This window comes from Pan paniscus, chromosome Y (genome assembly GCF_029289425.2).
Source record: "Pan paniscus chromosome Y, NHGRI_mPanPan1-v2.0_pri, whole genome shotgun sequence".
Lineage (NCBI taxonomy): Eukaryota > Metazoa > Chordata > Mammalia > Primates > Hominidae > Pan > Pan paniscus.
In genome coordinates, this window is record NC_073273.2 from 22,838,686 (window position 1) to 22,854,063 (window position 15,378).

The window sequence follows — 15,378 nt, forward strand, 5'->3', positions numbered from 1 at the left end:
GATGTTTCATGTGTTCCCTGTGGGTTAATTAATGTCTTGCCACCCTCAGGATGCCAGTTAGGGTGTAGGTCTTCCATGCCCACAATTGCAAAGGGCTCACAGTTCGCGTGTGCCTTATTCCACCGCCGCCCGCCACATGGCACAAGCGTGGTCTCGGAAGAGTTACCGCGAGATGATGGAGCTGCAGGCCAGCTGGGGCGGAGGGGCCTCAGGACACGCCCACAGCCTTCGCAGGAACTGGCTGACGCCCACCGCCTTCGCAATGATTGGCCGCTGGAGGTAGGCGGGATTTCCGGGCACGGCTTCTGGCGTCCTTCCCTCTCAGGGTAGCTGCCGCTGTCCTTCCCGCAGTTGGCCCTGTGGTGTTCCGAAGCCGGTTCCGTACGGCCTGAGGGCCAGGCGAACCTCAGGCTCTTTGTCCTACTAAAAAGCGCAGGTATTTTCTGTTTCTCTGGACAGCTGGGTCTCTCGGCAAGAATAGAAAGCAAAGGTTTGGGATTTTGTCTATAAAAGGGGATGGGTTTTCTATGTGTGGGTGTTGTATTACGGGAGGAGTCAGTGGGGGAAAGAACTCCTCAGTGCTATTAAGAGACTCACTTTCGTTAAACTCATTGGTTTTTGCTGAGGATTCTACCTTTAAGTGCCTAATATGTCCGACTAGTTGTGGGAGATGGTGCTAAGCCGCCATTTGTTTTCATGTGCACTTTTTATTAAAGCGGGTTTTCTCTGTGAATGTGGTCATAATTCAGAATACAGGCAATACACTTAACCACTGCGATTAAAAAGTCACACTTTTAGTTAGCACATGTCGCGTGTCTGATTTGCTTGGAAGAAATTATCAAATTTTGACATAAATTGTGTTACTTTAGTGTATGTAGAAATATGGGGCCACAAATAATCTGAGTTTCAGTTTGCCTCTGTAAAGCCTGTGATTGTCTCCTTCGTTGTATGACAGTATTTGAAAGATGTTTCATGTATCTTTGGCACCGTAAATAATTTAAACCGAATAAGTGGGTATAACCGAGATAAATGGAGTTAGATAGCCGAAAACTGGAACAAAATAGATGCGCTTAAGTTATTCTGTTAACCTGGCACACTGCCTTACTCCTGTAATCCTAGCATTTTGGGAAGTGGAGGTCGGAGGATGGCTTGAAGTCAGGAGTTTGAGACCAGCCTGGGTAACGTAATGGACTCTTTCATTGCTATTTTCGCATCAGGGACTGGTTTAGTAGAAGTCAGTTTTTCCTCAGACAAGGGTTGCGCAGGGGAAGAAGGCGGCGAGGTGGACACGTTTGGGAGTGGGGGCTGGCGGCAGGGCTCCGAGGGGCACGTGGTGGGGCGGGTCTTCCGGTAGGAGCAATGTGACAGAGGCCAGGTGGGGCAGTGAGGCTGTCACGGGGACAGGGAGGGCCAGCGAGGGAGTAGGGAGGATGGTTTCCGGATAAAAGTGTACCACCTCAGGTCATCCTCAGGCGTTACATTCTCCACAGACAGGTATTACATGTCATCCTCCGGCATCACATTCAGGCCACAGATAGGTACGGGTTGAAGGCTAGGGTTTGGGGATCTTTGACCTATTGTATATTTCAAATCACTAAAAGATGGTAAAATATTTAAAATATTCTCCTCCTAGAACATTTTAAGTAGCTCGATTTAATCTCTTATCCAAATATCATGCTGAGTGTGGTGAGTCACCCTTGAAATCCCATCACTTTGGTAGTCCCAAGCTGGCAGAACACTTGAGCCGAAGATTTGGAGACTAGCTTGGGCACTATGGGGAAACCCTTGTCTATTTTTAAAAATACAAAAAATTGCCCAGCTGTGGTAGAAAGCGCCTGTAGTACTAGCTACTTGGGAAGCTGAGATGTAGGAAGATCAGTTGAGGCTGGGTGGAAGAGCCTGCAGTGAGCAGTTCACTTTGGCAACAGGAGACATACATCTCAAGAAAGAAAATATGCAAAACATCACACTGTACCTCATAAATAGATTCTTTTCAAATAAAATTATTTAAATGGGGACATTCTTCATATTGCAACTGAGGAAAATTACAATAGCTTTTCTTATCTAATTTTTAGAAGTGAGATTTTGTCAGGTACATACTAAAATGCAGCATTTGTCCATGAAGTTAGTGCCCCTCTGCTCTGAGTGTTACAAATTTTACATATATAAAGTAAGAAATACTAAAAAGATGTCAGCCTCGGGAAGGGAATTTTACTTGGGTTTTCAGCACAGTACGTAATAAAATTTTCTCTTTTTAGCTTATTTATATCTAAATATAGATAATTTTTTACCATTTACAGCACAATGGTAGAAGCAGATCATCCTGGCAAGCTTTTCATTGGTGGCCTCAATAGAGAAACCAATGAGAAGATGCTTAAAGCAGTATTTGGGAAACATGGTCCCATATCAGAAGGTAACTCTTAAAACCGTGTCTCTGTGTGTGTGTGTGTGTGTGTGTGTGTGTGTGTGTGTGTGTGTGTGTGTATTTTCACATGTATATTTCAATATGTATGTTTAAAATATGTATGTTATATATATATGTTTTGAAAAAATATATTTTTTCGAAGTTCATTGTATACCTACGTTAAAATGCCTTATGCATTTTAAACTCTTATTTTGTAGTATCCGTTTGATATTTGGAAAATTCTCATAGTAGTAGGTTAAGGTTCTGTGGAAAGGATAACCTACTACTTAGAAAGGAAAATGAGGGAAAGTAAATGTGCTGTGGAGTTCCGAAACAAACTGGAATAAACTAGACTGACTGTAGGGGTGACTGAGTACTGAGAACCATAATAGTGATGTGAAATGCAATTATTTTTTAGTTTGATGTAACCTTTAGATGGTGAGTACCTTGATGAGTCCATTATATGAATGTAAAATGTTTTCATATATTTTAGTTCTTTTGATAAAGGATCGAACCAGCAAATCCAGAGGCTTTGCATTTATTACTTTTGAGAACCCTGCAGATGCTAAGAATGCTGCCAAAGATATGAATGGAAAGGTAAGAGTCCCTTATTACTAATATTCTAACTCTGTTCTTCAATTAACAATATTTCTAGGTCTTTTTAATATTACTAAACTTTTGAAGATAGTAGAATGACATATGAAGCCATCCTCTTTTTTGTGCCATATACGTGCAAGTGTAGTTGGAAGGGTATTGGAATTAACATTCTATAAATTAATATTTGGTAACCTTTTTCTATGTTTGTATTTCGATATGAGTGCAAATAGATTTTAAAAGGTTTTGAAGAGCTTTAAAACTTAAAAGGAACCCTCATGTAAATGAAAGTAATAAGTCAATATTTATTAAATGCTATTAATAACAGATGCACAAGAAGGAAAGACTCTTTCCTTCTTGAAGAATGTATTTTATGAAAATATATTCTTGCAAAAGTGTATTTAAATAAGACCCTTACATTTACGGAAAGGTTAAGTAGTTGAAAATAGAAAATAATATGAGAACATTGAAGTCAGATAACAGAAGAAGTAACTGGCATTCTTGGCTCCGTGCTTGCTTTTTCTCCTAAGGACATTTCTTTCCTGTCACCAGAGTAATTTATGTAACATGAATAGCTAATTACTCATTTCCCCAGTGTGTTTGAGGACTTGTTTTGATTGAACCAATGGTCTCTTGTCCTGTTGAGTCTTAAATCTAGAGATTGTGTGTTTACTTAAGCTTTAAACTTCTATGTAATTATGTTAATTATTGAATTCCTTTACATTGTAGTCAAGAGCATTCCATTCTGTGCTCTTTAGTGTTTTTTGCTTTATAGCATTATCCCAATCATGCCGGGCATGGTGGCTCATGCATGTAATCCCAACACTTTGGGTGGCCAAGGCGGGCAGATCACAAGGTCAGGAGAAAGAAACCATAATGGCCAACATGGTGAAACCCTGTCGCTACTAAAATACAAAAAAAAAAAAAAAGAAATTAGCTGCATCTGGTTGTGTGTGCCTGTAGTTCCGGCTAGTCAGTAAGCTGAGGCAGGGGAATCGGTTAAACCCAAGGAGGCAGAGGTTGCAGTGAGCCGAGACCACGCCGATGCACTCCAGCCTGGCAACAGAGCAAGAATCCGTCTCAAAAAAACAAAAAATAAATAAAATAAATAAATAACATTATCCCAATCTGTTTTTAGGTCCTGTTAGTCTTCACGCTATTCCCAAAGTGCTTTTTTAGACTCCTTGAGAATTATCCTTCCCTGCGTATGGCTCATAAATAAAATTTATGCTTCAAAAACCACTTAGATTTCATATTTTCTTCCTCATTGCGTATTGTAGGTATTTTCTACTCGCTGTACTATGTATTAATCTATTGATCGTGAAATTGTATATAGTGCATATTTAAGTCTTGCTAGTTGCTTTTCTTTCTGTTACATCTAGCACACTTCCTGTCACATAGCAGAAAGTACATTTTTATTCACCCTTATAAATTAGTATTTCAAGCTGTGGTAGAAACCGAGAGTTGCTTTTGGTTCATGGCTTTGTGGTAGGTATGGAGATAATTTTGACTTCTGTATAGGAATCTATGATAATTTCTTTTTTCCCTCTAGTTTTCAAGCAAAAGGGCAGATAATTTGTGTAAAGTTTTTGTTCGTTTGTTTGTTTTTTAAGATGGAGACTCGCTGCGTGCCCTAGGCTGGATTGCAGTGGGGCCATCTTGGCTTACTGCAACCTTTGCCTCCCGGGTTCAAGCGATTCTCCTGCCTCAGCCTCCCAGTACCAGGGGCTACAGAGGCGTGCCACCACGCCCAGCTAATTTTGTACTTTGAGTAGGGATGGGGTTTCACCCTGTTAGCCAGGATGAGCTGTATCTCTTCACCTCATGATCCACCTGCCTCAGCCTCCCAAAGTATTGGGATTACAGGTGTGAGCCACCGCGCCCAGCCAACGTTATTTCTAAATTACTTCATCTCACATGTTTTATTGTGTTAAAATAACTATGAATGTTGTATGCACATTAATGTTAAGATGGCCAATAAAGGAGGTTCTTCGAGTTTTCAGGGGGAATTAACAGTTAAGGAATTTTGGCTGACTTCAGAACACTGGGAAGGAAGCAGCCGTGGGCAAATCTGGGGAAAATATTTTGAGCCCAGAAATAACAAAAGAAGTTTCAAGGTAGGAACAACGGGCGATGTGGCTGCAAGGGGTCTTGTTCAGGGATTTAAGTCCTTCCTCCAAATAACAAAAGCCATGTAATTTTAAAATCGCATTATTAGCTGAACTGTTTTCAAAAATTGCTGTGGCCTGTAGAAAAGATTACAGTGAAAAATGTTATTATGAAATTAATTAGGATAGTTAAGCATTTCTGAGAAATTACCTGAAGTACTATATTAAGATTCGTTTTTTAGGGGCACGTCTAAGGCAAGGTAAGAAATGAGTAAGGCAAGAAAACTTAATGAGATCAAACAAGGATCACATTTACAGAAACATTTTTAGAGTCAATATAGAATTGTAAATCATATGGGGACATTTTATGTAAGTGTTAGCAAATCCAACAAGAAACAACTCATAATGAGTAATGTGACTAATCACTCTGAAAAAGTAAGCTCATTTTTTTTTAAATGACACAAGTTTCGTTGGGACATTGCAACTTTCAAATCAGTGATGTGACTACAAAGATGAAGTGGATTATATATTGTAAAAAACAGATGTGCCACATTCTTCCATAGAATGTGTGATGGGTCAATCTTTTTTTTTATGTTTGAGTTTTTTTTTTTTAATAATGGAGAAGTTTTCAAGGAATTTGAAAAATAGAATTTGTGTTTGATCCCTTAATGGAAGGCATGTGCTCAGTAACTGTCTCAAATTTGGCATTGCGAAAGATGTGTTCATTTTAGGAGAAAAAAAAGTTTCCTTTTGAGAGAAAATACCTCGAATTGAACTACAGTTGATGTAAAAATGTTTGTAAAATGTGCATACGTTAAATGTGCCAGTGTTATTGATAGTACCCTTAATACTTCTAGTCTTTGGATGGAAAAGCAATAAAAGTAGAACAAGCCAAGAAACCATCTTTTCAAAGTGATGGTAGGCGGAGACCACCAGCTTCTTCGAGAACCAGAAGCCCTTCAGGAAGTCTGAGATCTGCAAGAGGAAGCAGTGGAGGAACAAGAGGGTGGCTTCCCTCACATGAAGGACACCTGGGTAATGTTTTAAAATATAAAGATGGAACCATAGGACTGAAAGAAAATAAGTTTGACGATATCGAAATTTCTCAATTTTTTTATTTCCTGTATGAAGAGAAAATTAGCTTATTGATAATAAGCAAACTTATTTCTAAGTACTAAAGGCGTATTAGAAGAATGATTGAACTAATATCTAACATTTGTTTTAAAATTATAGTAAGTTTGCATTGAAGTAACACACATTTGAAACTGGGTTGTGTTTGTGAATGCTGATTGCCTGTACTCAACCGGTTTTCTGCAGAACCCATTTATATTCATTATACTTTAGAGTTTTCTACTTTAGGGCCCAGAACTTCGTGTCAGTTGTATTATCAAAGTACGATGTAATATTTAAAATTTTCCAACAGGAAAAAGTAACTGAATACTGAAGATTGATTTTGCAGTATTTGTTTTCTTGTGTCTACATGTGGAAACATCTATGCAAATGTATTGCTTTGTAATTTTGATACAGAGAGTTTGTACATTGGCCTGCCATAAAGCATTTTCAATTGAAGAAATGTAGAACTTTAATTTCTGAAAAGAGTTTGTGACTCTGGAAAGTTCTAAAAACCACGGCTTCACAGATATGTATGAATCTTTCTTTGCTGGAGGCTGAGTCACTGAAAATGATATTTATGAGTGATTTACTTAATAGAAATGAGGGGTCCATCTTTACATCCAAAAGAAAAACAAACCATATATTTAAAAAAAAAGGAAAAAAAAAAACTGTTGGATGGGCTGGGCGAGGTGGCTCACGCCTGTCACCTCAGCACCTGGGGAGTACAGGGCAGGTGGACCACGAGGTCAGGATTTCCAGACCAGCCTGGCCAACATGGTGAAACCCTGTCTCTCCTAAAGATACAAAAAAATTTGCCTGGGCGTGGTGGCGTGCACCTGTAATCCCAGCTACTCAGGAGGCTGAGGCAGGAGAATCACGGGAACCTGGGAGGCAAAAGCTGCAGTGAGCCAAGGTTATGCCATGGCACTCCAACCTGCGTGATAGGGCAAGAGTGCATCTGAATAAATAAATAAATAAACCTGTTGGTTAAGTTGTATTATCTATTAACCAACCTTCAAAACTCTAACAATTAACTTGGAGTTTTAATAACCAGACGTGTAATTAATTGGAGATTGTTTTCAAGTTGAAATTGCAGTGTTTGCTCCAGTTTAAGATGCATAGCTTCATGGCCATTTTGTCTCCACTGATCTTGAGGGTGAGGTTCAATTATACTCTGCCACGGACGAGAATGTATATATAAATTCTAACCTGTAACACCACCTGGCAATTGGCATATATCTACATTTTTGTAGATGTAAAAAAATATGTTTATATTACCGAATATGCAATTCTTAAAGACTGTTAAAATTCAGCATAGTCTCATCTGAAAATTAGTGTCTCATAAGGGAATTTTAAGAATTCTATATTGTGTTAACAAATTTTAGAGACAATGTATTTTCCTGATATGTGACTTCTTGGTATTGGAAATATTTGAGTTTCTTTGAATGGAAATTAGTTTATCTTTATGATGTGCTTTGAAAATTTTTCCTCATTACAGAAGGATATAAACAGTCAGTTATCATTTTTCTTTTAATATTTTTATGCCTATTATATTTAGATATTTTAGTGATAGGTTTCTGCCCTGTTCACGCCCCATTTTCCCACATCTCTCCCTCATACCGATATATTATGATACTTGAGTTCCTTTCTAGGTTTTCTAAATGAACTTTTATTGCTTGAAGTGTACTAATACCATGTAGGAATGCTAATTTTATTAGTTTAGACAAAATGTGAATTTGTTATAAAATGTAGAAAATATTTGTAAACAACTAAAACTTAGCCATTTAAGAAACAGTGATGTTAGTTAACTAAAAAGATTTTGTTTGAAATACAGATGATGGTGGATACACTCCTGATCTCAAGATGAGTTATTCTAGGGGACTCACTCCAGTTAAAAGAGGTCCATCTTCAAGAAGTGGAGGTCCTCCTCTGAAAAAATCTGCTCCTTCTGCTGTGGCAAGAAGCAGTAGTTGGATGGGAAGCCAAGGTAAATGCTACCTGACAGAAAGACCGTAGTTTTTGTATGACTGAAAATGAGCCGTTTTACCTGAATGCTTAGCTTTAAGTTCATTGAACAAAAGGGAAGTGACACATACGTGAGCATAATTGCTGATTGATAGCTTTTATTATAGTTTCTATCTCACTAGGTACATTTCAGATTTATGTTGAAGAAATACTTGAGCTTCTCATTGCAGATCAAAGAAGTGATTAGAGTGAGGCCAACATTCCTTTTAATCCTGTGTTGGCTAGAAAATTCCCCTTAATTTTTCTAAAAGTTCCTAGCAGTATTCTTTGATGGTAGGCTTCTTGATGTAATTAATTCTTCCATTTCCTAAGTCCCCTGGTGTCCCATTCTAAAAATTGCTTGTTCGGTGACTTTGCCGGGTTGGAGTCTTGCTCTTACTACGTGAGAGTGCACTATGTGAGATGACGGCTTACCATAGCCTCAAATTTGTGAGATGACGGCTTACTATAGCCTCAAATTCCTGGGCTCAAGCAATTCTGCTGTTTCAGCCTCCCGAGTTTCTGCAACTACAGGCATGCAGCAGCACACCTAGCTACATTTTTTTCCTATGTTTTTGTAGAGAGAGGATCTGACTACATTGTCAAAACTGATGTTAAAGCCCGGGGCTCAAGCGGTCCAGCTGCCTCAGCCTTCCACACTCACTCACAGTGTGAGCCGCTAAGCCTGGCCATCCAGCTTCTGAGACCTCAGTAATGCGTATGTGCAAGGCATACTCACTGCTTGCATGAAGATTCAAAAGAACTACAAGAGCATTTAGCAGACAAGGAGTCATTGGGCTTAAATATGATTTAAAAATAAATTTAAGGCTCAAGAGGTAGACACGTAGGAGTCCAAAATTCTTAAATTAAGTGGATATCACAGAAATGCAGAGTTGTGAAATATAGGTGTATGTAAATCAGTAATTGAGATTGTACCGGGATGTTTAAACATTAACACAAGGTCCTTAGTGTAAGATTTGAAATTATTTGAGGAGAGAATTTAGAACTAAGCAACATGAGGTGAGCAGTAGGGTTGAATGCAAGTAATACTTTTGAGAATTGTAAGACTGCAGACTGAGCAGAAGAAAATAAGACAATAAATAAAAGTTCTTAGCAAGGAAGTTTAAGCAGAGCAAATTAAAATTCTTTCTTAGTCCTCCATCCACATATGGAGGAAGTTAAAAACTGCCATTTTCAATTTTACATTTCATACGTAGAGTATCGGTGAAAGGAGGTATTTATTGGCTTCAGGATACCCAAGCCAACACATTTCCATTGGAAAATTAGCCAGTGAAGGTATCATATGTGAAACACTGACCTCTAAGGAATAGCAAGTGAAGAATATATTAAAGGAGAAACTTTCTATTTTGAAATAGCAACAATGTTGTAATGACCCCTTGCATAGCATTGCTTTCTTTGCAGTAAAAGCAAATCCTGACCATCATTAGAAAATCTTCACTAATACATTTAAATTTGTCAACATTTAAGATAGAGCCAACCAGTTAGAGATAAAGAACTTTTATGTAAACATTTAGCATATAGTCATTTAAAGGTAGCTGTATTTATGTGTGTGAGATGGACTGAATGATATTGGAAAATCTACCTTCTTTGGCTGAGAAAGGACAATGTATGTAAACTTTAAAATCAGTGAAGAGTTTGATGGTTTTACGTGTTTTCCCTGTGTCACTCACAGTCATCAGTAATTTACATGAAAAGGAAAATAAGAACTAAGTAGTTATTAACCATTACAAATGAACTTTTACCTAAGCATTAATGTTTGCCTTCAGCTTCATTAGAAGAACTGGCCTTGTGGAAGCCATGGGATTATCCAAAGCCATGAGAAATATTCACAGTGTCATGTCTGTCTAGTAATTTAGGAAACAAAGAATGGAGTCATAGAAGAAATAATTTAAAAAAGTTGTTTGAGAGAAGAGAAAATAGCGTTTCAGATTTGGTGTTCTTTACGTAATGTTCCATCATTTGAATGTTAAAGGTCCCATGTCACAAAGAAGAGAGAATTATGGAGTTCCTCCACGCAGAGGGACAATATCTTCCTGGAGAAATGATCGCATGTCACCAAGATATGATGGTTATGCAACTAACGATGGGTAAAGGAAAAATTAAAAAACACAGTTGATTTTTTTTTCTGTGGTGATGAAATTCACATAACAAAATTAAATATTATAAGGTGAACAGTTAAGTGGTGTTTAATACGTTCTGTGCCAGGCAACAACTACCTCCATCGACTTCCAGAACATTTTCATTACTCCAAATTAAAACTCCAACTACCAGTTAAGCAGTCCCTCCCAGTTTCTCCTTTTCCTCAGCTGCTAGATAACACCAGTCAGTGTTCTGCCTCTGAACTTAACCTGTTGTGGGTATTTAATGTTAATGTGCTCAAACACTACATGACTTTTTGTATTTGTCTCCTCTCCTTTTGCATGATGTCCTGAAGGTTCATTTACATCATAGCACTTCACTCCTTCCACAAGCTATTAACCCATTATTTTATCTGGGTTGTTTCCACCCGAGTATTTCTACGCACCAATATTTGTTTGAGTATGCCTATTCGGTTCTGGGTGTATATGAGTGGAATTGCATGGTCCTATGATAATGATGTTTGTTTTCTTGAGGAACCACCACATTTCTCCATAGTAGCTGCATCATGTTCCGTTCCAACCTAGCATTGTATCAGCATTCCAATTGATCTACATCCTCTCAAACACTTGTTATTTCCTGCTGTTTGAAGTTTATTGCCATTCCAATGTGTGTTTGAAATATGATATCCCATTTTGGATTTGAAATGCATTTTCTGCACCCATTAACTCATCATGCACTTGTGTCCTAGAACTTAAAGTATAATAAAACAAAAAGAAATGCATTTTCTGCATCACTGAATATGAGTATCTGTCCCATGTGCTTTTTGGGCATTTGCCGATTTTATTTGGGGAAAAACTGTTTAGAAGTTTGGCCTTTTAATTTTGTTTAAGTTGTAAGTTAGTCATGTATTGGATACTAGAAGTTGAAAATTTAAAATTTGTTGCTTAAACTTATGCACACAGAAATCATCCAAGTTGCCAAGAAACGAGGGATTATGCTCCACCATCTAGAGGCTATGCATACTGTGATAATGGTCATTCTAATCGGGATGAACATTCCTCTAGAGGATATAGGTACTGTACCTTTTTCTGGATTTGTCAAATAGATTTCTTAAATTGTTCATTCCAACTAACGTTCTATCAGGGCTCCAATTTATCTACATCCTCTCAAACACTTGTTATTTCCTGCTTTGGAAAATTTATTGCCCTTCCAGTGTGTGTGTGTGAAATATGATATCCCATTCTGGATTTGAAATGCATTTTCTGCACCCATTAATTCATCATGCACATGTACCCTAGAACTTAAAGTATAATAAAAAAAATGCATTTTCTGAATCACTGAATATGAGTATCTGTCCCATGTGCATCTTGGGCATTTGCCCATTTTATTTAGAGAAATATCTATTTAGATGTTTGGCCTTTTAATTTTGTTTAAGTTGTAAGTTAGTCATATATCGGATACTAGAAGTTGAAAATTTAAAATTTGTTGCTTAAACTTATGCATACAGAAATCATCGAAGTTCCCGAGAAACTAGGGATTATGCTCCACCATCTAGAGGCCATGCATACCGTGACTGTGGTCATTCTCGTCGGCATGAAACTTATTCCAGAGGATATAGGTACTGTACCTTTTTCTGGATTTGTCAAATAGATTTCTCAAATTGTTTGTTCCAACTAACATTGTATCAGGGCTCCAATTTACCTACATCCTCTCAAACACTTGTTATTTCCTGCTTTTGAAAATGTATTGCCATTCATCTGTGTGTGTGAAATATGATATCTCATTTTGGATTTGAAATGCATTTTCTGCACCTATTAACCCATCATGCACATGTACCCTAGAACTTAAAGTATAATAAAAAAAGAAATGCATTTTCTGAATCACTGAATATGAGTATCTGTCCCATGTGCTTTTTGGGCATTTGCCCATTTTATTTGGAGAAATATCTGTTTAGATGTTTGGCCTTTTAATTTTGTTTAAGTTGTAAGTTAGTCATATATCAGATACTAGAAGTAGAAAATTTAAATTTGTTGCTTAAACTTATGCATACAGAAATCATCGAAGTTCCCGAGAAACTAGGGATTATCCTCCACCATCTAGAGGCCATGCTTACCATGATTATGGTCATTCTCGTCGGCATGAAAGTTATTCTAGAGCATATAGGTACTGTACCTTTTCTGGATTTGTCAAATAGATTTCTTAAATTGTTCATTCCAACTAACATTGTATCAGGGCTCCAATTTATCTGCATCCTCTCAAACACTTTTTATTTCCTGCTTTTGAAAATTTATTGCCATTCATCTGTGTGTGTGAAATATGATATCTCATTTTGGATTTGAAATGCATTTTCTGCACCCATTAACTCATCATGCACATGTATCCTAGAACTTAAAGTATAATAAAACAAAAAGAAATGCATTTTCTGAATCACTGAATATGAGTATCTGTCCCTTGTGTTTTTTGGCCATTTGCCTATTTTATTTGGAGAAATATCTATTTAGATGTTTGGCCTTTTAATTTAAAGTTGTAAGTTAGTCATGTGTTCGATACTAGAAGATGAAAAGTTAAAATTTGTTGCTTAAACTTATGCACAGAGAAATCATCTAAGTTCCCGAGAACCTAGGGATTATGCTCCACCATCTAGAGGCTAGGCATACTGAGACTATGGTCATTCTATGCAGGATGAACATTCCTCTAGAGGATATAGATACTGTAACTTTTTCTGGATTTATCAAATAGATTTCTTATATTGTTCATTCCAAATAACATTGTGTCAGGGCTCCAATTTATCTACATCCTCTCAAACACTTGTTATTTCCTGCTTTTGAAAATTTATTGCCCTTCCAGTGTGTGTGTGTGAAGTGTGGAAGCTCCTTTTTTATTTGAAATGCATTTCCTGCATCATTGATTATCAGTATCTGTTTCATGTGCTTTTTGGGCATTTGGGCATTTTGGGCATTTGGGATCTGTGGGTATTTTATTTAGATGGTTGGCAATTTAACTGTGTTTAAGTTGTAATGTAGTTCTATTTTGGATACTACAATTTGACAATTTAACATTCCTTGCTTAAACTTGTGCACGCAGAAATAGTCCAAGTTCCCGAGAAACCAGGGATTATACTCCACCACCTAGAGACTACGCATACCGTGATTATGGTCATTCTAGTTGGGATGAACATTCCTCTAGAGGATATAGGTACTGTCATGTTATCTGGATTTATCAAATGGATTTCTTAAATTGTTCATTCGGAAATTGAAAAGACTTTTTTTTTTTCAATTTAGTTATCACGATGGCTACGGTGAGGCCCTTGGTAGAGATCATTCTGAACATCTACGTGGAAGTTCTTATAGAGATGCATTTCAGGGATACGGTAAGGGTCCAGGATGGATTTGTAAATTACAGAATTTTATTTAATAGACCGGATTGTTATTTTAATGAAATTCTAAGGAAAATTGTAAAGGACATATGCAACATGTTTAAATATTGAGTATTCTTTTTTTTTTTGATCATCCCAGAAACATATTTATTCATTTTCATCATTGTGCACAAATAATAAAATAAACAGTGCTTATCTGGTACTCATTATCAGTATAAAGCCTAGGGAATGATATGAAGGTGAGAACTTCAGTTAACGTTAAGAAAATGTGACTGAGCATTTACTTTAGAATTAAGTTTGTTAAGCTGCAAAATACTACTCTTACACTTCTCTTAAATAAAACCTTCTGACTATTGAAGACTTGATTAATATCCTGTCAACAAAGGCGGAGGAAAGCAGATATTTCCAAATAGTACTTTAACTAATTCATGCTTTAATGATAGCAGTAAAAATGTTTAAATGTAGTCCCACATATTATTTTATCAACCCTGCAGGGACGTCTCATGATGCACCACCTGCACGAGGGCCTCGGATGTCTTATGGTGGAAGCACCTGCCATGCATATAGTAATACACGAGATAGATATGGCAGAAGTTGGGAGAGTTACTCAAGGAGCTGTGGTGATTTTCATTATTGTGATCGTGAGCATGTTTGCAGAAAAGACCAAAGGAATCCGCCTTCTCTGGGTAGGGTGCTCCCTGATCCTCGTGAAGCATATGGTAGCTCAAGTTATGTGGCATCTATAGTAGATGGTGGGGAGAGTCGATCTGAAAAAGGAGACTCGAGCAGATATTAAAGCAAGCATTCAAAATAATAGTTATTGCATACCAAACCTTGTTTGCAAATCAAAAATTGAAATGTTATTTCTGCATCGTTACCTGCATATTACTGACAGAAACATGTTGGTTTTGTGGAGAGAGGTAGATACTGACTTCCTCCATGAATTTTTTGAGGTATTCAAAGGAAAAGGAATTGTTTTCGAAGTAATTTCATGCTTGTTGATGCTATTTGGAAAGTGTTTAGATGTAATATCTACCTTAAAATTTTCACAATAAAATTTTACATGTACTGCAAGATGCCTGGTGTTATTGGTTAGCCGCACATGCTTAAAGCAAATTCAATAGGAGAGTAAATTGTGTAGTTTGTTGTACGTTTTCCTTTGTTTCTTTGAACACAGATGCAAAATTAGGGATGTGTTATGTCGCCCTTGCAAGCTGCTCAAGTTTTCTAATTAGGCTGTTTCTCTTTAAAAACTAACAAGGTTAAAATGTTGGAGAAGTCTTCAGAAAGACTACAAAACTGTCTGCCTCACCATAAAATGTTTATTTTTTAGAGGAATAGTACAGGTCAAAGAAATAATTAGATGTATTGATACTAAAGTTTAAGACATCCAGAACATTCTATGTGAAGCATTCTGTGACTGAAGAGGATAACGGTCATGAAAACTTTTTTTTTCACGTAAATCAGAAGTGAACCAGCTAAGTTTCTCAGGTGCATACCATAATGAATTTAAATGTTTGTAGTTTAAATAGTGGAAAGTAAGTGTTTTGTCTTGTGAGGTACCCACGTTAATTTTTTCTTGAATATTTTGCCAATGGATGTTGTAAATAATGGTGTAGTAATATGTTCTTAGAGATAGGAATAATCTAGAGTGGTTGGGATAGTATCACATTTTTTTG

The 15,378-nt window shown here is 37.1% G+C and overlaps 1 protein-coding gene across 4 annotated transcripts; it reads left to right on the forward strand.

Moving 5' to 3' along the window:
• The first annotated feature begins 285 nt into the window (after window positions 1-285).
• On the forward strand, window positions 286-14,771 carry LOC129395757 (RNA-binding motif protein, Y chromosome, family 1 member F/J-like). 4 transcript variants are annotated; one of them, XM_055107190.1, is made up of 13 exons: window positions 301-436; window positions 1,120-1,178; window positions 2,301-2,413; window positions 2,898-3,001; window positions 5,964-6,141; window positions 8,054-8,206; window positions 10,217-10,331; window positions 11,286-11,396; window positions 11,831-11,941; window positions 12,376-12,486; window positions 13,408-13,518; window positions 13,605-13,693; window positions 14,194-14,771. In XM_055107190.1, the coding sequence occupies exons 3-13, from the start codon at window positions 2,305-2,307 to the stop codon at window positions 14,493-14,495; spliced, it is 1,494 nt and encodes a 497-aa protein (XP_054963165.1). In that variant the 5' UTR covers window positions 301-436; window positions 1,120-1,178; window positions 2,301-2,304; the 3' UTR covers window positions 14,496-14,771. The 4 variants fall into 4 exon arrangements, with proteins under 4 accessions (XP_054963166.1, XP_054963165.1, XP_054963167.1 ...); XM_055107191.1 differs by lacking the exon at window positions 1,120-1,178 and having other exon boundaries at window positions 286-436; XM_055107192.1 differs by lacking the exon at window positions 13,408-13,518.
• The last annotated feature ends 607 nt before the right edge of the window (window positions 14,772-15,378 follow it).

Bases quoted from the DNA above. Each gene is read 5' to 3' on its own strand.
- LOC129395757 (XM_055107191.1), top strand. From the start codon at position 2,305: ATGGTAGAAGCAGATCATCCTGGCAAGCTTTTCATTGGTGGCCTCAAT. The intron at 12,487-13,407 runs GTACTGTACCTT...TTGTGCACGCAG, and splicing joins AGTTATTCTAGAGCATATAG to AAATAGTCCAAGTTCCCGAG. The intron at 13,519-13,604 runs GTACTGTCATGT...TTTTCAATTTAG, and splicing joins CATTCCTCTAGAGGATATAG to TTATCACGATGGCTACGGTG.